At 47.6% G+C, this 25948-nt stretch overlaps 1 protein-coding gene across 8 annotated transcripts in view; it reads left to right on the forward strand.

The window, feature by feature from the left end:
• The first annotated feature begins 7567 nt into the window (after positions 1–7567).
• GLS2 (glutaminase 2) overlaps positions 7568–25948 on the forward strand; it is a 35526-nt gene continuing 17145 nt past the window's right edge. For 3 of the 8 annotated variants that reach the window (XM_081181323.1, XM_081181324.1, XM_081181325.1), the window contains exons 1-6: positions 7826–8151; positions 17337–17436; positions 18770–18891; positions 19097–19226; positions 21582–21661; positions 23723–23886. In XM_081181323.1, coding sequence (XP_081037449.1) covers positions 7841–8151; positions 17337–17436; positions 18770–18891; positions 19097–19226; positions 21582–21661; positions 23723–23886 — 907 coding nt within the window. In that variant the 5' untranslated portion in view covers positions 7826–7840. The other 5 variants (XM_081181326.1, XM_081181327.1, XM_081181328.1 and 2 more) reach the window with 5 other exon arrangements.

Genomic DNA, 25948 nt, shown 5'->3' on the forward strand with positions numbered 1-25948 from the left:
AAAAGAATCCGTTCCGTGATTCTCTTCGTCTAGCGGTTTTTTCGTCTTGCAAAGCAAGCCCATTGACGGATTAGAGGATTAGCGCTATTAGCGGCTTTTAGCGGCTTTTAGCGGCTTATCAGCTTATCGGATCAGCTGATAAGCAGCTTAGCGGCTTAGAAAAAGGGGGGGAAAGGAAAAAAAACCCCGCAGGAACTCGCAAGACATTTTCATCTTGCGAAGCAAGCCCATAGGAGATTCGTTTTGTGAAGCACCTCCAAAACGGAAAACTCTTTCATCTAGCGAGTTTTCCATCTTGCGAGGCATTTGTCTTGCGAGGCACCACTGTAATAATAATAATAATAATAATAATAATAATAATAATAATAATGGTGGCAGCGGCCCGGTTTTTATGGGGTAAGTGAAAACAGAGGTATCCTAAGCCAGAAAGAGAGACACAAGTCACAATGCAGAGAACTCGTGAGTAGAGAGCATAAATCATAGGGTTGCAGAAGAAACTATTATATGATACTCACCTATCAACTCACCAGTAGGACAAATAAAGATGTTTTGCTGTGCATGAAGTTATATCCTCAAATCTCATCCCAAAGCCCAAAAGCAAACAGAACTTGTGACAATATTTTGCGGGTGCCGTGCAGGAAGATGCAGATGCACGTTCTGTGATTGCTGAGTAACACTTTGCTCCGTTTAGTACACCTTACATACCGGTAACTCTATTTTCACTAGTGCCTACTAGTGACTGTAACTGCTCTTAGCTTTACAACTACCAGATCCCATAAATTGCAGGCAGGCCTAGTTCTCTCCACAAGAGGATCCCTCTTCTGGGTGAGATGGAAAACCTGGCTTGAATTTGGAAAGGCAGCCATCTTGGTGAATCAGTAGAAGCTCAAACGATATTTCTTTCAACGTATATAGTAATCCCAAAGTTTTATGTACCACCTTTCCATTCCCTCCAACATTTCTCTGATGAAAATACTGACGTTCCATTCCGTAATGATAATTTTACTATTTATACCCCACACATCTTATCTGGTTGCCCCAGCCACTCTGGGCAGCTTCCAATATATATAAAAACATAATAAAACATTAAACTTCCCTATACAGGATTGCCTTCAAACGGCTCGGGGGTTGGATATCTCCATAACATCCAACATTTCTCCAATGAAAATAGGGACATCTGAAGGAAAAAGCAGGACTTGCCAGGATCAAATCAGAAACCGGGACAGCTTCTCTAAATCAGGGACGTCCCTGGAAAATAGGGACACTTGGAGGGTCTGCCTTTCTGCAGAGCTTTACAAAAATGCACGATAGCATACTGCACAAAATTAGAAACGAGCATGTTAAAAGGTAAAAATATATTTGAAAGCCCGGGAGAATGTTTTGAACAGACTATTTGCCTAGCACACAAAAAATTACAATGTTGGCGCCAGGCAGGCCTCCCTCGGGAGGTCAATCCATAAACAGGGCTCCACAAATACTCACATCGTGAGTAAAAATGCTTGGGTCCTTCTCATTTCTTATCCAGCCCATTTCTTTGATCAGCTTTGGGTTAGACAAAACTAAAAAAATATGTGCCTAATAGCACTCTACCCCTCTTAAAGAGGGACAGGCTTAACTCAACGCAGCCTTGTACTGTATAGGGTACTTTTTAAATGTCTAATGTTTTATTATGTTTTTATAGATTTTGGAAGCTGCCCAGAGTGGCTGGGAGAACCCAGTCAGATGTATAAGAGTATAAATAGTTAAATTAAATTAAATTATTATTATTATTAGTGCTTTTTCTGGGGGTGCGCAGGGGTACACATACCCCTAAACATTTTTTAAGAAAAGAAAGCACTGATTATTTTTATTGAGGGTGTCCCTACTTTCATCAGAGAAATGTTGGAGGGTATGGATGCTTGACCACTGAGCTTTTGCTCTTTCCTTCCAGAAAAGACAAACAGAGCAAAAGGAAGGAATCTTATTATTTTTAAAGAGAATGCAAGGGTGAAAGCCTAAATAGAGCCATGCGCTCCATCTGTGCTCTCTCACCCCTGTTTTGTAAGGTCTGCTTGCAACTGCTGGGCGTTGATGGAAGTGCTCTCTGGGCAAGCTGATATAGTTTCTTTTCTCTAGCGTTAACTGATTATTTCACATGACCCAGAGCTGAGCTCCGGCACAGACAACAAAGTCCCAGGGTTGACTGCAACCCTGGCAAGCCCTTGCTTTGAGGCAGTGTCGTCTTTGCTAACCGGAGGAGGTCAGAAGGAGCCCCCTCCCTTCTCCATGGAAGTAAAAAACTGCCTCATCCGAGTGGAAAAGGGTGGGATCCAGCACTGGGGAAACAGCCAGGCTGGAGAGGCCTTTGCTGGCGTCACAGCCGCTGGGTTTTCCAGCTGGCAAGACCCGGCCGTAACTGCAGATGTGCTGGATGCCAGCCCAACTATCCGCGAGGGAGGGGGCAAAATGGTTGGGAAATATGTGGCCAGCTTGTTTTGGCTGAATGACAGTTTCTGTCCCAGGCTGGGGGAAGGGTATGAGAGGGCCTTGCTTTGCAGCGACCCCAAATGGCTAATTTCAGGGATTGTAGTCCTTGGGGCATTTGAGAAGCAGAGTGCTTGTTTAAAGGAAGCGTGCGAAACACCACCATCGCTATATGGTGTTCTTTAATCATTCTGCACAGCTCCAAACCTGAGTTTACTCTGGTTACAGAATCCAGTCCAGGAGTTACCTGTTGCTCTCTTAAAGTATGCCATTGCTTGTCTAAATGTTCTTATACTTAGAGCCAGACAGGAAAGACTGATGTGATGCAAACTGTCTCAAGCCATCCAAGAGTCCCTATTTTCCAGGGACAGTCCTGGATTTACAGAAGCTGCCCTGGTTTCTGATTTGATTAAAGATGCTGTATTACAGAAAGTGAACTTTTTTTGCACAGAAATCGCCAAAATCCGATATGGATTGCCACACGTCCAGATTTTCCTGGGCCGATTCCTGCCCGGACACAGTTCCCAACAGCCAAATCCTGGGGAAATCCGGACGTATGGCAACCCTAGATTTGAGCCCAGAATGTCCCGCTTTTTCTTAGCACATGCCTATTTTCATCGGAGAAATGTTAGAGCATGGGTAGGCAAACTAAGGCCCGGGGGCTGGATCCGGCCCAATTGCCTTCTAAATCCGGCCTGCGGACGGTCCGGGAATCAGCGTGTTTTTACATGAGTAGAATGTGTCCTTTTATTTAAAATGCATCTCTGGGTTATTTGTGGGGCATAGGAATTCGTTCATCCCCCCCAAAAAAATATAGTCCGGCCCCCCACAAGGTCTGAGAGACAGTGGACCGGCCCCCTGCTGAAAAAGTTTGCTGACCCCTGTGTTAGAGGGTATGGAGTTATGCGACCCCTGAGCCCCACAAAAAAAACACCTTAAAAATTAAAAAAAGGACAGAATCAGCAAGCCTTGTCTTTGAATAGGGGGGTGGGCACCTGATGCAGGGGATTAAAAGCAGCAGTTCTTAGAGAGCATACAGATGTATATGGGAGAATGTGGTTTCCTAACCCACCCCAGAAAATACCTGGATTCCAAACCATTTCGGTCAAAAACAGCACTTTGAACTGTGCCCAGAAACAAAGAAGACGATTGTTAGGGCCCCCCTCCAGATGTCCTTTTTATTGTGCATTCATTATGATTTGTGTTCATGACGATATCAGCACAGTTTTACGTGATCCTGCTTCCAATCCTCATTGCACCTGCAGAATTTTTGGGGCAGACACATAGCTGAGTTTCCAATAAGTGCGTGCCCTGTAAGTCCCTACTTTTTATACCACAAGTGATTCTGTTTACCCTCCCGCTTTTGTTGCACTAAAATGCAAGAGTGGCCCCTGCCCCAGATGCCAGCTATGCAGTAACACTAGGGAAGCATCACAGAACAACGAAAAGTAGAATGATGAGTGGACAATCCAGTATAAATCTACCATTTATGTGTTGCAGAATACATCTTCTGAAACAAAAAAAAATGGAAGTACCCATTATCTTTTGTCATGTTCTAGCCTGACCTGTGACTCTTACTATAAAACTGGGTGGCTTGAAATAAATAAAATATAACACAAAACGAGAATGTTAAAAGTGACATGGTAAAGGAAAAGGTACCCCTGACCATTAGGTCCAATCGTGACAGACTCTGGGGTTGCGGCACTCATCTCGCTTTATTGGCCGAGGGAGCCGGCGTACAGCTTCCAGGTCATGTGGCCAGCATGACTAAGCCGCTTCTGGCGAACCAGAGCAGCGCACGGAAATGCCGTTTACCTTCCTGCCGGAGTGGTAACTATTTATCTACTTGCACTTTGATGTGCTTTTGAACAGCTAGGTTGGCAGGAGCAGGGACCGAGCAACGGGAGCTCACCCCGTCATGGGGATTCGAACTGCCGACCTTCTGATCAGCAATTCCTAGGCTCTGTGGTTTAACCCACAGCGCCACCCGCATCCCCAAAAGTGGCATGACAATGGTATAAATAGGTTTTTTAAAAAAGTAAAAGGTATAAATAATATGGAGTTAAAACAAAACAACTCATGCCAGATAAAATTACATGCAAGGGGGCCAAGACACGGATCCTAGAATGGACTTGACAGCTAGAAGCAAGCTTGATGTTGTTGAAGCACGGGACTCCCAATCTCAAGGTTGTGGATTCAAATCCCATGTTGGGCAAAGGATTCCTGCATTGCAGGGGACTGGACTAGAAGACCCTTGGGGTCCCTTCCAACTCTGCAATTCTATGGTTCTATGATTGCCAGCAGCTGGGCACAAGGAGAAGGGAGCAAGTTTAGCCCCTTCCTCAGTGGTATTCCTGAGTGCATCTCTGTATTTCTCATATAAATCACTGGCTGTCATTCACCGATTAGTATGAAAGGATAGGGGTGCACTTTACACATTCATTCTATGACAGGCATAGGCAAGCGCGGCCCTCCAGATGTTTTGGGACTACAACTCCCATCATCCCTAGCTAAACAGGACCAGTGGTCAGGGATGATGGGAGTTGTAGTCCCAAAACATTTGGCGGGCCGAGTTTGCCTATGCCTGTTCTATGACAACACAGCACTAGGAGATAGCATTGCAGTGGAGCAAAACCTGCTTGACTATCCATCCTCCATAGACAAGAGACACCATGGCAGGGGGGGGGGGAGTAGGTCCAGCCCTACCTTGAGGCAGAGAGAGGGAGCCACCTCGGGTAGCAGATGCTCAAACAGCAAGGTGCTAGAGTTGCACAGCATCCTCTTAACTAGTCTGCTGCCTTCAGGCCTTGGAGAAGAGCCTGTTCCATCACCAGTGTTGAAGTAAACGTCAGCTGCTAGTTTGGTTGTCTTCTGCACACAGAATGAGGTTTTGGGGGGTGGACACAGTGCTGGTGCCAGGCTATTTTGCATCCTTGGCAAGGCTAACTACTTGCACACGCACCCCGCACCCCCCAATGCTAACTTCAATTTTCAAAAACGGATATCTCGCAGGGAAAAAAATGAAATGCACAAAACTCTAAACTGCTAGAGTTGTTTTAAACTGCAAGGATAAGTAATGCAACCATCTTGGATTATCTTTCTCTAATGCAAAAGGAAATGTTTTAGCACACCAGTCAAACTGTGGTGCTAAAATTTAAGTTTCTTAATAGTTTCAGTTTCAGGGACATAAAGATCTCACTTTGCTTGCCTTTTCCTTTGCAAATTTTGTCACCCATTCCTTCAGCTCAGATGTCGACGCTTCGGCAGATTCAACTGATATAGTTGGCAAGCCAGCTAGTCTCTTTTGCGGTATTGTTGAGCATATTTAAAATCTGAGCTTTCACCACTTGTCGCTGACACTGGAGGTGTGAGAAGGATCCTTAGAGCAGCAGAAACATTAGGCACATTATCCAGAAATTTTTGTGGTAGTATGAAGAGTTGTACTCCTTACAGCGGCATAAACTTTGGAAGTCTTGGAGCTACTGCTATAAGTTCACAGCCCAGATGTTCAGCATCAGTACAGTATCTTTGTTTCCATTGTGCATCCATGGTTTTTCCAAATTCTTGCAGACCTTAAGGACATTTTCAGTAGATTTTTTTATTGATATATATCATACAGAAAGCCAAATAGGGAATTATATTGTTGTAGCTGTTGGAATCTCTTTTCAACGGATTATATGGCCATGTCTAAACAGCACAGTAGAAACCTACTTTGCATTGCCTTTTCTTGGGCCTCAAACTGCCATTACTTTTTCTTTTTTTCTAACTTGTTCCATCTCAAAGTTTGGTAGTATTTCTAACTCCTTTGCCATCTCAGTAGCATCTATCAAAACTTGTCTATCTGTTTCATATATTCGTTAAAAAAACCCCATTTCTAATACATTAATTTCTTCAAAAATAATACAATTCTTCAAAATATAAAAGTAAAATATTATCAGAAATTTATAAGGTATAACAAAAAACTAATCTTTACAAAACTGTACATTAAAAGCACATTGTTTACCCCAAAGAATCCTGGGAGCTGTAGTTTGTAGAGCTATAATTCTCAGAAATATGTTGAAAGCGTATGTCTAGAGACAACGGATAAAACAAACGACATTTGTGTTTAATGGTTATCGCATTTGTATTTGCTTAAAAATCAATAAAATGTGTTTAAAAATAATAATTCTCAGAAATACAACCCCCTCACAGAACTACAGTTCCCAAGATTATGGGGGAGGGGGAACCAGTGTGCTTTAAATATATGAATCTTTTCAATACAGTACACATAATTGGGCCTGGAGAGGGCTGACCGATACAGTGGTGCCTCGCAAGACGAAAAGAATCCGTTCTGTGATTCTCTTCGTCTAGCGGTTTTTTCGTCTTGCGAAGCAAGCCCATTGACGGATTAGCGGATTAGCGCTATTAGCGGCTTTTAGCGGCTTTTAGCGGCTTATCGGCTAATCGGATCAGCTGATAAGCGGCTTAGCGGCTTAGAAAAAGGGGGGGGAACCAGCAGGAACTCGCAAGACATTGTCGTCTGGCGAAGCAAGCCCATAGGAGATTCGTTTTGCGAAGCACCTCCAAAACGGAAAACTCTTTCGTCTAGCGAGTTTTCCGTCTTGTGAGGCATTTGTCTTGCGGGGCACCACTGTATCTGGTTTTCAACATCGTGATATATCACCAGCTAAACATTGCGATATACTGATATATTGTAGTGTCTGAAATGAGGATGACGCTATGCAGAGGCACTAGCCTTCACGGTTCACGGTTTCCCCCACATTGTGATTTTTCCATAAGACACACACAAATCACGGTTCGCAATATATTGCCAGGGAGGGATTCCTCCCTTGCGTTCCTCAGGGCCTGGAGGCCATGTTTGGTTTAGGGAGAGGGACAGGTTTCAATAAACAGCACCTGGCCCTTGCTCCAGTCTTTGGCAACGGTCTTTCCACCCATCCCACCCTCTGCTCCCCCCCAAACAACCACTAGTGCTTAAGCAATTAATAATAATACCGTAATAATAAAATCCATTCAGGACCATTCTTTCCCACATATGCAAACCTTCCCAAGTGTCCCTATTCTCCAGGGACAGCCCCAGATTTAAATAAGCCATCCGAGTTCCTGAGCTGATCCCAGAATGTCCCGCTTTTCCTTAGAACATCCCTATTTCCCTCAGGAAAATGTCGGAGGGTATGGCAGGATGCCCCTATTTCCTTCAGAGAAATGTCGGAGGGTATGGCAGGATGCCCCTATTTCCCTCAGAGAAATGTCGGAGGGTATGGCAGGATGCCCCTATTTCCCTCAGAGAAATGTCGGAGGGTATGGCAGGATGCCCCTATTTCCTTCAGAGAAATGTCGGAGGGTATGGCAGGATGCCCCTATTTCCCTCAGAGAAATGTCGGAGGGTATGGCAGGATGCCCCTATTTCCCTCAGAGAAATGTTGGAGGGTATGGCAGGATGCCCCTATTTCCCTCAGAGAAATGTCGGAGGGTATGGCAGGATGCCCCTATTTCCCTCAGAGAAATGTCGGAGGGTATGGCAGGATGCCCCTATTTCCCTCAGAGAAATGTCGGAGGGTATGGCAGGATGCCCCTATTTCCCTCAGAGAAATGTCGGAGGGTATGGCAGGATGCCCCTATTTCCCTCAGAGAAATGTCGGAGGGTATGGCAGGATGCCCCTATTTCCCTCAGAGAAATGTTGGAGGGTATGGCAGGATGCCCCTATTTTCATCGGAGAAATGTTGGAGGGTATGGAACAAGATGTTCCCCAGGGCCTTTTTCAGCCGGAACTCTCCGGAACTCTCCAGTAGGCGCCATTGCCATTCTAAGAGAACGAGGGAGGTGAGCACCTCTTTTTCTAGAAAAATAGCACTAGGACACCCCTATTTTCATCGGAGAAATGTTGGAGGGGGTGTAATAGGATGTCCCTATTTTCCCTGGAGAAATGTTGAAGGTTGCGCACAATGTGCCTTCCACATGCACCATGTCAGGCAAAGGAACCACCAGGGTGTGTGCCAGCGAAACTGACTTGCTGAGGTTAGGAAACACGCTGTGCTGAGTATTCATATTAAAGCGCCTCGGGGAGAGCCTTGGCCTCTCCCTTCTGTAGCTCTGCAAATGGGAGAGGCAGTCAAGCCAGATGGAAGAAGAGCAGTCTCTCATTTCCTCGAGGGACGGGAGCCTGGCTTAGAGCGAACACAACAGGACGCTGGGCAAGGATGCTTCCATTGTGAGGCACTGAGAAAATTCCTTGCGCGCTCTCTCTCTCTATATATATATAACACAAAGACCCTTGGTGGCCTGCGATCTGGAGAAGGAACTTTTCTCAGGGCCTCAAGGGTGGAGGCCTTTTAGCTAGGTTATTTCCGGGTGCAGGGATTTAAGGACACATAGCGTCATAACTCACAGGAAGCTGCCTGGTGCCAGGTCTAAAAGTGCATCCATCCAGCCCAATAGTGCCTGCTCGGACTGGCAGAAACTCTTCAGCAACTCAGGCACAGGTGTTTCACATCATGTCTTACCTGATCACCTTTTTAACAGGAGGTTCAGGAGACCACTGGTCCCATCACCTCCTGGCCAATAGAAGGGGAAGAAATGGAGGCAGTGAGAGATTTTACTTTCTTGGGCTCCATGATCACTGCAGATGGTGACAGCAGCCACGAAATTAAAAGACGCCTGCTTCTTGGGAGAAAAGCAGTGACAAACCTAGACAGCATCTTAAAAAGCAGAGACATCACCTTGCCAATAAAGGTCCGTATAGTTAAAGCTATGGTTTTCCCAGTAGTGATGTATGGAAGTGAGAGCTGGACCATAAAGAAGGCTGATGCCGAAGAATTGATGCTTTTGAATTATGGTGCTGGAGGAGACTCTTGAGAGTCCCATGGACTGCAAGAAGATCAAGCCTCTCCATTCTGAAGGAAATCAGTCCTGAGAGCTCACTGGAAGGACAGATCCTGAAGCTGAGGCTCCAATACTTTGGCCACCTCATGAGAAGAGAAGACTCCCTGGAAAAGACCCTGATGTTGGGAAAGATGGAGGGCACAAGGAGAAGGGGACGACAGAGGACGAGATGGTTGGATAGTGTTCTCGAAGCTACCAGCATGAGTTTGACCAAACTGCGGGAGGCAGTGGAAGACAGGAGTGCCTGGCGTGCTCTGGTCCAGGGGGTCACGAAGAATCGGACACGACTAAACAGGAGACTAAGCATGGGACTTTCTGCATGCAATGGCCTCAGAAGTTCTGGTAGCCTAATGCGTTTAAACATTAAAATTATTTTAAAAATTAAATGTAAGAGGCATTCAAAAGTTTTAAATTAATGCCAGCCCAAATGCTTGAGTGCCTTTACATGACTTAGAACCTAGAAGCAGAGTTTCCAACGCTTAAAATTTTAAAAAGCACCTATCTGGGAGGGATCCATGAGCAGAGGTCAGGTAACTGATCCCAGAGTGGCTCTGAAACATAGCCAGGCCTCATCCTGAGCACCACTGTATTTGATAGGTCTTCCTCAGGGGTAACCATGCACAGAACTGTCACCACAGATCCAGTATTTTTGGAAGCACATTATTTCAGAGTTTGAATGAAGCTCACTGGGAGACCTTGGGACAATCACTGTCTCTCTTGGCCTAACTTACCTCACAGGGTTGTTGTGAGGATTAAATAAGGAGCGGGGACAACTATGAGATCCTCTGAGGAAAAGGTGAGATATAAATACAACAATCAAATCAAGTTCAAAATTTATTGAAAGCGAGGATCATTGATTGATTGATTAAGTTTCTAGTTCTCATGAGACTCTTGGACATAAGGGAATGTCTGCAAAATTATTGCAAGTCTCTACAAAACATTATTAAATTCCATTCTGTCCTTAGAATTATGAACTCCTGCATGAACTATTGTCCAAAATGATTATTCACCGGAGAATTCTCTTTATCAAAGGCCTGCAAAAATGTTGACACTATCGGTAAGCAGGAAAACTACTGCCACCTAGAGGGTTGTCTAAGCATAGCCCCAGGACCAAATTACCTGTACTTTTGTGCTGCGTAAAATATATATAATACAGCAGCTTTGAACTACCGTATTTTTCGCCCTATAGGACACACTTTTCCCCCCTCCAAAAATGAAGCGGAAATCTGGGTGCGTCCTATGGGGCGAATGCAGGCTTTCGCTGAAGCCTGGAGAGCGAGAGGGGTCGGTGCGCACCGACCCCTCTCGCTCTCTAGGCTTCAGGAAGCTCTGCGCAACCCTCAGGAGACCGGCTCCGAGGGTTGCGCAGAGCTGCCTGCAGTCCCCGGCTCAGCACAGCTCTGCACGGCCATCGGGAGCGGGGCGCTAAGTCCCGCCCGCTCCGGATGGTGGTGCAGAGCTGCCTGCCGTCCCGGGATCAGCGCAGCTCTGCGCGGCCACCGGGAGCCGGGGGCGAAGCCCGCCCCGCTCCAGATGGCAGCGCAGAGCTGCCTGCAGTCCCGGGATCAGCGCAGCTCTGCGCGGCCACCGGGAGCCGGGGGCGAAGCCCCGCCCCGCTCCCGATGGCGGTGCAGAACTGCCTGCCGTCCCGGGATCAGCGCAGCTCTGCGCGGCCACCGGGAGCCGGGGGCGAAGCCCCGCCCCGCTCCGGATGGCGGCGCAGAGCTGCCTGCCGTGCCGGGACTGCAGGCAGATCTGCGCCGCCATCCCGAGCGGGGCACTAAGTCCCGCCCCGCTCCGGATGGCGGCGCAGAGCTGCCTGCAGTCCCGGGATCAGCGCACTTCTCCCCATCGCCAGCCCCACAAGCTCGGGGGACAGCGGGGAGGCAGAGCGTGCCTTCCCACTGTTCCCCGACCTGGTTCTTCCAGCCCCGCACCTGGGGGGGAAATAATTTTTTCCCCTTTATTTCCCCCCAAAAAAACTAGGTGCGTCCTATGGGCCGGAGCGTCCTATGGGGCGCAAAATACGGTAGCCAAGAAGAAGGGATGAAAGAGGTGTTTCCAGCACCTAGATTAGAACTCTCGCTTGCAGCCTATGGATGTTTATTCAGAAGCAACCCCTAATAAGTTTAACAGGACTGAATTCGAATGAACAGCCCAATCCTATGCAAAGTTAGCTGCTCCTAAACCCATTGATTTAAATGGCATTAAACCCTGCACAACACTGGACTGTGTGTGTAGATAGAACTGCAGTCTTCATGGGACGGAAGGAAGTTAGGAAAAGTTAGAATAAAGCCAGTCTTCGAGAAATCTCCCATTTGAGTAGATAAGCGTGAGCTTGGAGACTGGACTCCGGTTCCAGCACATATAAACCCCTGCATAACTGCACCAATTGCAATGACAATAAGCAAATATTCTGTCCCCGCTGCCCCCCACTTCCTAATCTGTAAATTGGGACCAGCATTCAGGATGGTGTTTTTGAATTTTTATTTTCTTTGCTATGTGCCAAGGGCGTTTGATCCTAGATGCCTTGTCTCTTGCATGTCAACTAAATTGCCCAACACCGAGTTGGAAATTGTTACCCAAATTAGGGGTGGCAAATCTATGTGGGTAATCCTCTCACATTGTGCTTGTTAGCAACTTTATTTATATATATAGGCCGCCTCTTCAACCTTTAGGAGCATATCTGTATATACTGAAAGACTACTACTATTGAAGTAGGGACACGGGTGGCGCTGTGGTCTAAACCACTGAGCCTCTTGGGCTTCCCAATCAGAAGGTTGGCGGTTCGAATCCCTGTGACAGGGTGAGCTCCTGTTGCTCTGTCCCAGCTCCTGCCAACGTAGCAGTTTGAAAGCACACCAGTGCAAGTAGATCAATAGGTACTGCTGTGGTGGGAAGACAAACAGCGTTTCCGTGTGCTCTGGTTTTTATCACGGTGTTCTGTTGCGCCAGAAGCAGTTTAGTCCTGCTGGCCACATGACCCAGAAAGCTGTATGTGGACAAACGCCAGCTCCCTCAGCCTGAAAGCGAGATGAGCACCGCAACCCCATAGTCGCCTTTGACTGGACTTAACCATCCAGGGGTCCTTTTTACTATTGAAATGCATTGGTTCCTTCTGAATGCCAACAGGAACATGGTGACAGGGCTAACCTAAAACAAGCCCCATTGAGTTCAGCAGGGATTACACTCAGGTAAGTAGCCTGAATTTCTGAATAGCAGTTACAAAGCGTGATTGTTTCCTTACACAGTAGTCTTCAGAGAGCCTCCCCAAACAACAATTCTCTTTGGGCTTCATTGTCAGCCAGGTAAATCAACTGAAGTACATTCTCTAAACAGGCCCTCTAAACCAATTTAAGTTGGGATCCACAAAGTTAAATCCACAAATCCTTTTGAGTTCAAGCACAGTAAAGAGATTTCCACTAGAACCAACAGTCATGTGCTTTTTTAAAAGATGTGTTTTTAAAGGAGGAACTGCACTCCAACGTTTCTTGCCTGCACACAACAAACACACACTTTTGGATATGCATGACTTTTCTACCCATATATGCATTTTTCAAAAATGCAGGTTTGTCTGGCTTGCAGACCACGGTTTTCGAGTGTACGTGCTAAAAATCCAGTGTGCTTATAACACAGACATAAGAAAGAAAGCCAGCCAAGGTGCAAGCCCAGTCTGGCTCCTCTGCTAAATGGTAGGAAATTGGAAACAATTATTTCCTTCCCCTTTGTGCTGGCCTCCTTTCTCTTCCCAAAAAAGGAGAGAAATGCTTTTAGTTTCTAGGAAATCGTTAACACATACTTTGCTGGAAAGTGGTAGAGAAAAACTGTGCCTTAGCCTAGTACAACAACTGAGAGCGCATGCTTCTCCAACATTCCCTAAACCGGAGAACCTAAACTCCATACCTGGACGAAATTCTCTCTCCTTAGAAGAATTTAAAGGTAAAGGTAAAGGGACCCCTGACCATTAGGTCCAGTCGTCAGTGGCGTAGCATGGGTTGTCAGCACCCGGGGCAAGTAATTTGCGCCCCCTAACCCGTGGATTTGCGCCCCCTAACCCCCAGATGTTGCGCCCGGTGCGGCCGGCCCCCCCTGCACCCCCCACGCTACGCCACTGCCAGTCGTGACCGACTCTGGGGTTGCGGAGTTCATCTCGCTTTATTGGCCGAGGGAGCCGGCGGTCATGTGGCCAGCATGACTAAGCCACCTCTGGTGAACCAGAGCAGCGCATGGAAACGCCGTTTACCTTCCCGCTGGAGCGGTCCCTATTTATCTACTTGGACATGACCTGCTTTCGAAATGCTAGAAGAATTTAGCACATGCTAAATTGTGACCGTGGAAGCCAGAAATCCCACAAACAAAGTTGTTCTATATTATATGATATATGACATAAGATATATGATATTTATGGTATATATTAGGCATGTCCAACAGGTTGATCCCAGGTAGCAATCGCTTTAGTGTTTCCTTTTGCAAACACTCCCCCCCCCAAAGAAAAAAGCTCAACAAATTTTGCCAACCCTCCTCTAAAAAAAGCTCAGCAACTCCTGGCAATGACAATGGGTAGATCACAGCCAGTATTTTTACACTGTAAGTAGATCGCAGTCTCTTGGGAGTTTGACGTGCCTGATATAATACATGATATTATGATTATATGTGCCTTGCAGACACAAGCGGCGTGAGCAAACCGTGATCCAAGCCTCGATTATTAAACTAAAAAGAAAACCCATATGCTTCTGAAAAAGAGTTGATGCCAGCCGACGTAAGTCACTTTCACAGTCCAAGCGGCGGTGCTGCTTGCTTCCTCTTCACTCAGTGCCTAAAGGCTGCGGGGTGGGAGCTGCATCTCTAACAACCTGTGAGCATCACGCTATGACTCACCTGGAGTCTGGGAAAGCGCACGAAGATCTTCCCTCCCTCATTGGCGCCTTGCTTTTATTTATTTGTCGCTGATAGGCTGGAGCCGCTGCCCATCCCTCTCCCTCCCCCGCCCCCTGCTTGATGCTTTCCTTTTTAAAGGGCCAGAAGGCGAGCTCCTTGTCACTCCCCCCCGTCCCCCCACCAGCACCACCTTGGATTCTCTTGCTACCGCTTCTTCGTAGCTTCAGACCCTCTCAAGCCCCTGCGACTTCTTGCTGCCGCTATGCGCTCCATCAGGGTCTTTCCAGGAGTGCTGCAGCCTCCTGCGATCCGATGGAAGAGAGGGACGGGACGCTGCCCTCCCTTGGGCATTGGCAGAGCCGGCTCCTCGGCCTCGGCTCAAGGCAGAGAGGCAGCGATGGTGAACGGGCGTCACCAGCAACACCAGCAGCTGACGGACCAGTAAGGGATGCATGGGCCATGTGTCGTATCGCTGTGATGGAGGGGTGTGTGCATAAGTGATGTCAAAGTATGGGGGGGTATTATTTTTGCCCATCCAGGAACTGTGTAGATTTTGTTAAGCAGGAGCTGGGTGCAGGATTGAATTAGGGGACTCCGGTGTCCTCCAGATGTCGATGGACTGGGCATGGAGAGTAGTGGTGCAGCAATAAAACAACTAGCACATTTGAAAAGCTAAGCAGGGTCCAATATGGTTCCAAATTGGATGGGGAAACCATGTGTTGAGATTCCTTCATTGTAGCGGGTTGGACTAGATCAGTGGCGTAGCGTGGGTTGTCAGCACCCGGGGCAAGGCAAGTAATTTGCACCCCCTAACCTGTGGATTTGCGCCCCCTAACCCTAACCCCCAGATGTTGCGCCCGGTGCGGCCGGCCCCCCTCACCCCCCACGCTACGCCACTGGACTAGATGACCGTCAGGGTCCCTTCCAACTCTTCAAGGGTCCCTTCCAACTCTTCAGTTCTATGATTCTACGACTTCCACGTTTCATCAGCCCCAAGCAGCATGGCCAGTGGCCAGAGATGTTGGGAGTTGTAGTTCATCAACATCTGGCAGGTTCACCACCCCCTGCATTAATGAATTGACTTCTCTACAATGCACCCTTTTGTTTGGTGCCAACGAACTTTCAGCACTCGGGTACCCAGCCCAGCTGATATCCTGGCAGAAATTATCCAGCCCCACTTTGCTTGTATGTTTCTTTGCAGAATGACCAGCTGACAAATGCGGCCATTCTTAGGACAGCTGTTAAACCCAAGCTGGTGTGGAGGAAATAAAAAACCTGGGGTGTCACGATTGATGCAATTCTTGAATTGTGACGCACTTAGGGCTTCACGTGCTGCCAAGCCTTGCACACTGAAGGGACACGTCTGCCTGTCCAGAGGCAGAGAAAAGAAGCCAGGTTGTCAGACTTCCAGACATTCGGCTTTTGTCATTTCCGTGCTCTCTTATTTTTGATGCCAATTATTTCCGCCCAGCATGAGACACCTAAAGTGCTAAAAGTATTTGCTCCCTGCAGAAATGCTGGCTGCCGTCTGAAGCATACTCATAAAAGATCAGAATTGCATTCAACATGGAAGAAAACACAGGAAATGGGAGGCAGGGGGGTTGTGGTAGTGGCATAGCCAGTGTCTATGTGATTATGAAAACCTCTACAAGTGATTTGTTTTCGGGGGTTTAAATTATTTGTCCAAAATCTGAGCACCTTTTTCCTGTATCACTCTAGTGGAGGAACTCCTACGGTCTTTTGAAGGAGCCCACTAGGGCTAAGATGGGATTGTAGTTCAAAATATCTGGAGAGCACCAGATTAGCAAAAACTGGGTTAACCTGTCCAAAGCCATATTTTTAGTTTAGGTGGAGGAGATGTGCAGCTTCCAACAGAGTATAAAAACGTAATATTGAAAATTTTCCAATACTGGGCTGCCTTCAGATGTTTTCTGAAAGTCGTACAGTTGTTTATTTCTTTGACATCTGCCGGGAGGGCATTCCACAGGGTGGGTACAACTACCGAGAAGGCCTTCTGTCTGGTTCCCTATAATTTCACTCCTCAACAGAGAGGGAACCGCCAGAAGGCCCTTGGAACTGGACCTCCACGTCAGGGCTAGACGATGGGGGTGGAGAATCTCCTTCAGGTATACAGGGTCAAGACTGTTTAGGGCTTTAAAGGTCAGCACCAGCACTTTGAATTGTGCTTGGAAAAGTACTGGGAGCTGATGTAGATCTTTTAGGACCGCTGTTAAATGGCCCCGGCGGCCGCTCCCAGTCACCAGTCTAGCTGCTGCATTCTGGATTGTCAGTGTTGGTGATGAGATTTAGAGTTCAATGACAACTGGAGGTTGCTCACCACTGCTTTAAAAACTCCTGGCTTGCTCTCAAAACACTGCTATTTATTTTTTGAAATCTATAACCAACCCTTGCCAGGAGGAATATGTTCCTTTGCTATATTCCTTTGCCGCTCTGTGAGTTCCATTCTCAGGCTGCTGCTGCTGCTTCTTGTTTTTTAACTGTACAGGGACACGGGTGGCACTGTGGGTTAAACCACAGAGCCTAGGACTTGCCGATCAGAAGGTCGGCGGTTCGAATCCCCGCAACGGGGTGAGCTCCCGTTGCTCGGTCCCTGCTCCTGCCAACCTAGCAGTTCGAAAGCACGTCCAAGTGCAAGTAGATAAATAGGTACCGCTCCGGCGGGAAGGTAAACGGCGTTTCCGTGCGCTGCTCTGGTTCACCAGAAGCGGCTTAGTCATGCTGGCCACATGGCATGGAAGCTGTACGCCGGCTCCCTCGGCCAATAAAGTGAGATGAGCACCGCAACCCCAGAGTCGGTCATGACTGGACCTAATGGTCAGGGGTCCCTTTACCTTTACCTTACCTGAGAGGTTGCCTATACCTGAAATGTGCAGCATGAATGCGTTACAGCAGTGTTTCCCAAACTTTGGTCTCCAACTGTTTTTGGACTACAATTCCCATCATCCCTGACCAGTGGTCCTGCCTAGCTAGGGATGATGGGAGTTGTAGTCCCAAAACAGCTGGAGACCCATGTTTAGGAAACACTCCTTTAAATAAATGAATGAATGTTATGTAGGGGTGAAACATGACCTGTTCTCTTGTCTTTCCGCAGGGATGTGTCAGAGAATGGGATGCTGACTCGCCTTAGTGACCTCCTTTTCTACACAGTAGCTGAGGGCCAGGAATGTATCTCCGTTCATAAGTTCACCAGTGTAAGATGCTTCCAGCTGTCCTAAAGGGTGGGTGGGAAAGGTGGGACTTGGGGGGGGCATATTCCCAGGCCTGCCTAGAGATGCTGAGGAATGAATCTGGGACCTTGTTCACTGCAAGCAGATGCTCTACCACTTCCTACAACCACATGAGGAATCGGGCATCTAGAACCTCTGTCGAAATAGTGAGCAGAGCTTTACACATCTGCAGGCATTAAAAAATCCGTAGAAGCGGGAGGCTGGTCTCATTTTCTTTACTGCAAGGGCAGATACCTTGCCACCCCCTTTAATTTTCACCAAATTTTTATTAGTTTTCTGTAACAAAGTTTCAACACATTTGCAAACATTTTGTACCCATTTTTATACCTAAACTAAACTTAACGAAGGAAGACGGGATCGCAGGTGGATATAATACAAAGCACATTATTTTAAAAGGCTAGTTACGGTGGACCAGGTCAATGGTTTCTTTGTACATTTTTCCAATAGCTCAACCGAGAAAATAAAATAAATGGGAATGGATAAGAAGAGGGGTTTTATCCCTCTGCAAGAGCAGATATCATAGATATTGGTGGTATGCACAGCAGGAGATGTGAGATGTTTATTCCGGTCAATATTGCATTTGAAATTTTGTTTGCGCATGAAATGGTTTTTAATTGTTTGTATATATACTGTTCTTTTTAAATATGGCATTGTTTCCCATTGTTTCCATTGCTGAATTATTATTATTTTTTTACTCTGCAATCACTTCAAGATACTTTATAGGAAGCAATTCGAAAATGGAATCGAATAAACAAATAAATAAAAATACTCTATCCCGTTCTCATCCCCTCTTCTTGCCATGTGTTCATCTGTGTTGCTGGCATCCGTCTTGTCTCAGGCGGCAATGGAAGAGGGCCCCTTTTTAAAAAAAACACAACACTTTATTGTCAAACAATTTACTTATAACAACACAGACAAAGAAAATACCTCAATGACAACTAGACATTAACTAACAACACATTGTCTAACATCTCACACACTTTTGACTTCCGATTCACCTCATTGTGCTTTCTACGTATTTTTAACCTTTACGCATTTCCTGTTATATCTGCTACATATCCAGAAATTTTTTCTACATTTATAGTTTTCCTTAATATTTATGATTCAATCTAGACCTGTCAGGAGATTTGCATTTTCACAATATTGTTTTAGATATTCTTTACATGTTATCCATTCCTTACACACTTTCTGGTTTGAGTTTCCTCTTATTCTCCCAGTCATTTTCTCAAGTTCCAAATATTCTGTCATCTTCACCTGCCAGTCAAGAGGGCGCCTTCATGTGCTCTTCTCAATTCAGGCCTTGCAAGGCACTGGCCTTTGGACCTCTGATCCACGCCTTCGAGACTGCATGAATCTTCTGCAAAAAGCAGCGCAGGAACCCAGCGCTGGAGGGTTGCTGAACCGGGAACTTTTCCGAAGGTAGGAAATCAGACAGGGAAGCTAGGAATACCTTTGCTAGGCTGACCTAGTTAGTTCCGCTGCCATCCAGGCAAGAAGACAGTTAAGGTGGGCAGTGTTGATTCAATTACAAGCAAACATCCCAATTCCCTAGTCCTCTAATGTCTTATGGCACATTACTCAGCCGCTCCCAATTCAACTCCCCACCTGTCTTTTCTGTCCTCAGGTGTGTGAGCAGCAACATTGTACTGCTGACCCAGGCCTTCCGGAAGAAGTTTGTCATCCCCGACTTCCAGGAGTTCACGTCTCACGTGGAGCAAATTTTTGAAAGCGCCAAAGGACTCCAGGAGGGCAAGGTAGAAAAATCAAGTAGTGCATGAGGGCAGAGGCTAAATACAAGCAGATCAGTGCAAACCTATATATACAGTGGACGCTCGGGTTGCGAACGTGATCCGTGCAGGATGCACATCCACAACCCGCAGTGTTCGCAACCCGCAGTGGCACATCTGTGCACGTGCGGGTTGCGATTCGGCGCTTCTGCGCATGCGCAAAGCGTGATTTAGTGTTTCTGCGCATGCATGACCGCCGAAACCTGGAAGTAACCCGTTTCAGTGGTGTAGTGGTTAAGAGCAGTGGACTCGTAATCTGGGTAACCGGGTTCGCATCTCCACTCCTCCACATGCAGCTGCTGGGTGACCTTGGGCTAGTCACACTTCTCTGAAGTCTCTCAGCCCCACTCACCTCACAGAGTGTTTGCTGTGGAGGAAGAAGGGAAGGGAGATTGTGAGCCGCTTTGAGACTCCTTAGGGGAGTGATAGTGGGATATCAAATCCAAACTCTTCTTCTTCTGGGTTTCGGCTGGTCGGTAACACCAAAAAAACTCAACCTGAAGTGTCTGTAACCCGAGGTATGACTGTACCTCCTTAGAAGTGAGTCACTTTGAGTTCCCTGGTAAGCTTGCATAGCTGGCATGGGGAGCCACTGTCCCCAATTGTTGGCTATGGGGCTGAAGGGATCTGCAGTTCGACAATATCTGGAGGGCCACAGATTCCCCATCTCTGGAATATAAGATTGCAGCCTCAATTTCTCTATCATCTTCCACCTATCATTCTGCTGGGCATCAATCAAGGCTGACTTTTGAGGTCCCTTCCAACTCTGGGATGCTAGGATGCAATAAATTATCTACGCTGAACAGGGAGAGTTTACCCTTCCCCAACAATAATCACCTCCCTGAAGTTTATATCGACATCCATCAGAAAGCCTCCTTTTCCACCAATAGATAGTTGGGGTTCTGAAGATAATGGGTTTTGCTGACTGGTAAGTTAATAGCTAGGGACGTGGGTGGCGCTGTGGGTAAAACCTCAGTGCCTAGGACTTGCCGATCGTATGGTTGGCGGTTCGAATCCCCGCGGCGGGGTGAGCTCCCGTCTTTCGGTCCCAGCTCCTGCCCACCTAGCAGTTCAAAAGCACCCCTAAGTGCAAGTAGATAAATAGGTACCGCTTTATAGCGGGAAGGTGAACGGTGTTTTCCGTGCGCTGCGCTGGTGCAGGCTCGGCAGAGCAGCTTCGTCACGCTGGCCACGTGACCCGGAAGTGTCTCCGGACAGCGCTGACTCCCGGCCTCTTAAGCGAGATGAGCACGCAACCCCAGAGTCGGTCACGACTGGCCCGTACGGGCAGGGGTACCTTTACCTTTACTTTTAAGTTAATAGCTATCAGAAATTTTTCAGTGGCTGCAAGAAACAGTTCTGTAATTTTTGAACGTAGCCACCACATGAGAGGATTAAAAGTGTGCAGCTGTCAGAGAAGGAACTGTTGGAAGCTGGTGTGTGTGTGTGGGTGGGTGGTTGGGTGGTTGGGTGGGTTTAACGGGCACTGCGACTGCTTTAAAAAGACTAGAACCCAAGGTTGAGAATGTATGTTACTGAAGATGTCATAAGTTTCCCATTTGCCATCTTCACAAGAAAATTCACCCTGTAAAAGCTTCTCCTTGGAATTTCCTAGTGCTCAGGGAAATGGGGACTGAAGAATAACATGACCACTTCTGGGGATATGCAGGGTTTTTATTGGACAGTGTGTCCCTCTGGTGACCAAAGGCTCTTTTGACTCGGCATAGTCCTCCATCCAATGAAACAGGGGGAAAGAAGGCAAATTTGGCATATTCACCTTCCTGTCTGGTGCCTCCATCACCCCCTACAGTGTGGGAAGTAGCACAAGGGGCTGCAGGTGGCTTGCCGATCGGAAGGTCGGCGGTTCGAATCCCCGTGACGGGATGAGCTCCTGTTGCTCGGTCCCTGCTCCTGCCAACCTAGCAGTTCAAAAACACGTCAAAGTGCAAGTAGATAAATAGGTACCACTCCGGCGGGAAGGTAAATGGCGTTTCCGTGTGTTGCTCTGGTTTGCCAGAAGCGGCTTAGTCATGCTGGCCACATGACCTGGAAGCTGTGCGCCGGCTCCCTCGGACAATAAAGTGAGATGAATGCCGCAACCCCAGAGTCGGTCACGACAGGACCTAATGGCCAGGAGTCCCTTTACCTTTACCTAGCCTTCCTCTTCAGTCTACTGATTTCCATCAGTGGAGTGACAGCACTGGAAGCTGCCTGTGCTGTCCTCCATTAGGTGGGCAGATAGCTGAGATGAGGATAACTATCCTTCACACACACCCGTCCCCATTGCTAAATTTGGGGCTGATTTCTCATTCCCTTTTCTAGGTGGCCAACTACATCCCACAGCTAGCAAAGTGCAATCCAGAGCTCTGGGGCGTGTCTCTTTGCACCGTGGATGGTCAACGGTGAGTGAAAGGGACCAGAACCTTAAATGTGGGATTGAACACAAAGAAATAGGAAACAGCTCTCCTGCTGAACATTGCTGGGTGCTGTCAGGTTTCAGGGACTTGGCTTCCTCCCCCTCCCCCACCCCCTTTTGACAGTAGATAAGCAGAACAAAGCGAAAGGAGTCTCTTACCAGTTAGAGATTTTAATGATCAGAGCAGAAGAACAAATAATCCATTTCTAGGAATGAAGGTGCTCCCAATTAAGGGTTCCACCCACTTCCCCCCTAGTAACCCACGGTTACTAGGGATGCGGGTGGCGCTGTGGTGTTAAAGCACAGAGCCTAGGACTTGCTGATCAGAAGGTCGTGGTTCGAATCCCCGCTACGGGGTGAGTTCCCGTTGCTCAGTCCCTGCTCCTGCCAACCTAGCAGTTCGAAAGCACGTCAAAGTGCAGGGAAGGTAAACAGCGTTTCCGTGTGCTGCTCTGGTTCGCCAGAAGCGGCTTAGTCATGCTGGCCACATGACCCGGAAGCTGTACACCGGCTCCCTCGGCCAATAAAGCGAGATGAGCACCGCAACCCCAGAGTCGGTCACGACTGAACCTAATGGTCATGGGTCCCTTTACCTTTACCTTAACCCACTTCACTACTGTCATTTCCGCATCTTGCAATCTGATCTCGCAACCATTGTACTTTCTGAGTAGCCACCTTATCTGCTCTCCTTGATCTTGGGCTGAGCGGATGGATGCTTTCCAGCAAAAGCGAGTCTGTTAACTCTCTCCCCCCCCCCCCCGGTTCTTCTTCTCCTAACTGTTCACCACCCAGTTCTTCCCAACTTCAGTCTTCTGAACTATGTCCCTCTGCAAACCACTGTTCCAAATCTACTGTCCCACTGCTCCTGGGAAGATTCAGGATCCTGAGCAGGGGGTGGGGGAGGCTCCCACCATTCCTCCTCAGCACAGGTGCATACAGTGGTACCTCGGGTTAAGTACTAATTCGTTCCGGAGGTCTGTTCTTAACCTGAAACTGTTCTTAACCTGAAGCACCACTTTAGCTAATGGGGCCTCCTGCTGCTGCCGTGCCACCAGAGCATAATTTCTGTTCTCATCCTGAAGCAAAGTTCTTAACCCGAGGTACTATTTCTGGGTTAGCGGAGTCTGTAACCTCAAGCGTCTGTAACCCGATGTACCACTGTATTAAGGAGGCAGAGAAAGATGGTGTCTTCTGTCGTCAGATGTGCCTGTGGACCCCCGTAGGGTAAGGCAAGGATGGGGAACCTTGGGATCTGGGACCATTTGTGGCCCTCCAGTTTTCTCTGTCTGGCCCTCAGTGTAATTCCCATGGCAGATCTATTCCTGGATGCAGACTAGGATTCCGGAATGTTCTGGCCTAAGCATAGACTAGTCTACCCCAGGACTGGCAGGGAATTCTGGAAGGAAGAGCTACCAGTCTGTACGTAACTGTGAGCAAGGAAAGTGTTCTAAAATGAATCTCTTCGCCTAACATAGTTGAAGTTCGTGTTCTGGTTTTTAAGAGCCCCAGGCCTCTGAACTCGACACCTGAACCCCTCCCAAAATCACATTTCTACCAGCCCTGCTCCACACCCTCCTTAAATGTTTTCGCTTGGCTAAAATTTGTCCTTGAACTCTGATGACAAGTCCTGCTTACCTGGATAGAGAACAGGGTATAAGTTGGCCTACTGCACAAAGGTAACATTTGTGTTCATTGATCCTCCAACTTTTTCCTCTGGCCCCATCCATCACTGGTGTGCGGCCCCCAGACGTTTGCTGAGAACGGAATGTGGCCCTTGTTTGAGAAAGGACCCCCACCGCTGGAGTAAGGGGTTACAGTAATCCCATCCGGATCCCTGGAAAGCCACTTCTGGTCAGTACAGATAACGCTGAACTAGGTGAACCCAATAGTTGGTAGAAGGAAGCTTCCTACGTAACTATGGCTTCTAGCACCCTTAATTATTAAAAATAATAATTTGGTCCCCTTGCCATTTTATCATTGGCTAGCTGAAGGTGGCAGGGGTAAGGTGGCATCTTCTGTGCTCAGTCGCCCTCTCTGTCCCTCCCAGGTATTCCATGGGCCACACCAAGACCCAATTCTGCCTGCAGTCTTGTGTCAAGCCCCTTAAATACGCCGTCGCCGTCAGTGAACTGGGCACTGACCGAGTGCACCAGTATGTCGGCAAAGAGCCCAGCGGGCTGCGTTACGACAAGCTTTCTCTCAACGAGGAAGGTAAGGTGGGCAGAATTCCAAATGATGAAGAATGGAGGAGTGATGGAGAGGAGCAATCACTGTGTGTGTCTGTGTGAAATACTAAGGTTTGGATCCTCACTGATCCGTCCACAAAGCTTACATAATCCTCTTGGGCAAATCACTAGTGTGCTGGTCCCGGGGGGGTTGCCGTGTGGCGTGGTCTGAGTCCGGTCCTGGGTCGAGGGTCTGGAGGCTGACTGTCAAGGGCAAAGCGGGGTCCAAGGCAAGGAGCCGGGCATGGTCAGGAACTCCAGAAGAGCAGGTCAGGGTGCTGGCAGGAACAGGTTTCCAGCAATGTTGCTCCTGCAACCTGGGACTGGGCTGACTGGCCTTTATCTCCTCTGGGGCCTAGGGCGGTCCCGGCCCACATGTGACTCGCCTCTCCTGGCCTTAAGGCGAGCACTCCACCTGATAGAACTTAGTTCCCTCCGCCTCTCTGCCCTGAGCCTCTGCAGCTCAGGAGAGGCTGGAAGGTTACTGGACCCAGAGGCAGCCTCACCTTCTCCTGACAGAGCTGGGAGAGGAGCACCTGCAGGCAATGGGTCCTCAATCACCCCCGGAGCCAGAGTGGATTCATCTGGTGTCTGCTCCTGAGGATCTGACACAGGTGAGGGCCCTTCAGACTCAAGGCCCTGCCCCGGCTCAGCCGGCCCTGGAGGCAGGGACTCCTGTGCAGGCTGGGATTCCTCCGGTTCAGCCTCTGAATCAGATTCCCAGGCCATCACAACTAGCCATGCTCACATGTAACACTAAACCATGGTTTGGCTCTATACAAATGAGCTGAAATGAACCCAATCAAAGCTTTGGAGTTGCGTGTTTTCTTCCCTCTTCCCATATCCTCCAACATTTCTCAGATGAAAACAGGGACTGTGAGGAGGCGGAGACTTTGAGTCTCTGCAATGGGTTTTCATGGAGCGAGACCACCAGGAATGAGCCAGGTCTGTGCAGATTGTGGTTTTGCTAATAAAGAGTTAACTGTTGTTGTTTTCTAATAAAGAGTTAACTCCACTTGCTTCTACTGCTGGTTCGCTCCCGGCACTATAGCATGGGAACATGAACATGCGAGATTGTTACCATCAGTCATTCCAGAACATTCTCTGTGTGTGGGTCCCTGTGTCAGACAACCCCCCCCCCCAATAATTTGGGGCCAAGCTGAGGCCTGATAAGGGGCAATGTTCCATGGTCATGTTCCACAATGATCACTGATGCCGGCTGTATATATTTATATACAGTCAAACCTTGGTTCCCAAACGCCTCCATTTTGAAACATTTCGGCTCCCGAATGTCGAAAACCCGGAAGTGAGTGTTCCAGTTTTCAAACGTTTTTCGGAAGCTGAACATCTGACAGCTTCGGCTTGAGTGCAGGAAGCTCCTGCAGCCAATCGGAAGCTGCACCTCGGTTGTCGAATATTTTGGAAGCCGAACGGACTTCCAGAGTGGATTACGTTCAACAACCGAGGTTTGATTGTATTTATATTTCATTTTCTTACATTGACATCCAGCTTTTCTTCCAAAGTTGTGTACATGTAGCTCCCTGGTGGTCCCCCATCCAGGCACTGACCAGTCTCAGATCCGCTGAAGAAGAAGAAGAATAATAATAATAATAATAATAATAATAATAATAATAATAATAATAATAATAAAATTTATTTATATCCCGCCCTCCCCAGCCAAAGCCGGGCTCAGGGCGGCTAACAACAATCAAATAATCAGACAGTAAAATAGTTACACAATCTAAAAATATTTCATTATAAAAATTAATTAAATCAAATTGAAGGCAACCAATTAAGCAAAATTCTGTGCAGGTTGCCAGAATAATAATAATAAATTATTATTTATACCCCGCCCAGCTGGCTGGGTTTCCCCAGCTACTCTGTGTAGTGATCAGATGGGATTACTGTGAGACCATCTGATCACTACATTCTGGGTGGCTTAGCTTCAGTAAGATGTTGTACCATCTTCATGCTACACCCTTGGTACATACCGTGTTTTTCGCGCCAAAAGACACACTTTTTCCCTCTTAAAAACTAATGGGAAATGT

Source organism: Podarcis bocagei (genome assembly GCF_964188305.1).
Source record: "Podarcis bocagei genome assembly, chromosome: 2".
In the NCBI taxonomy this organism is placed as follows: Eukaryota; Metazoa; Chordata; class Lepidosauria; order Squamata; family Lacertidae; genus Podarcis; species Podarcis bocagei.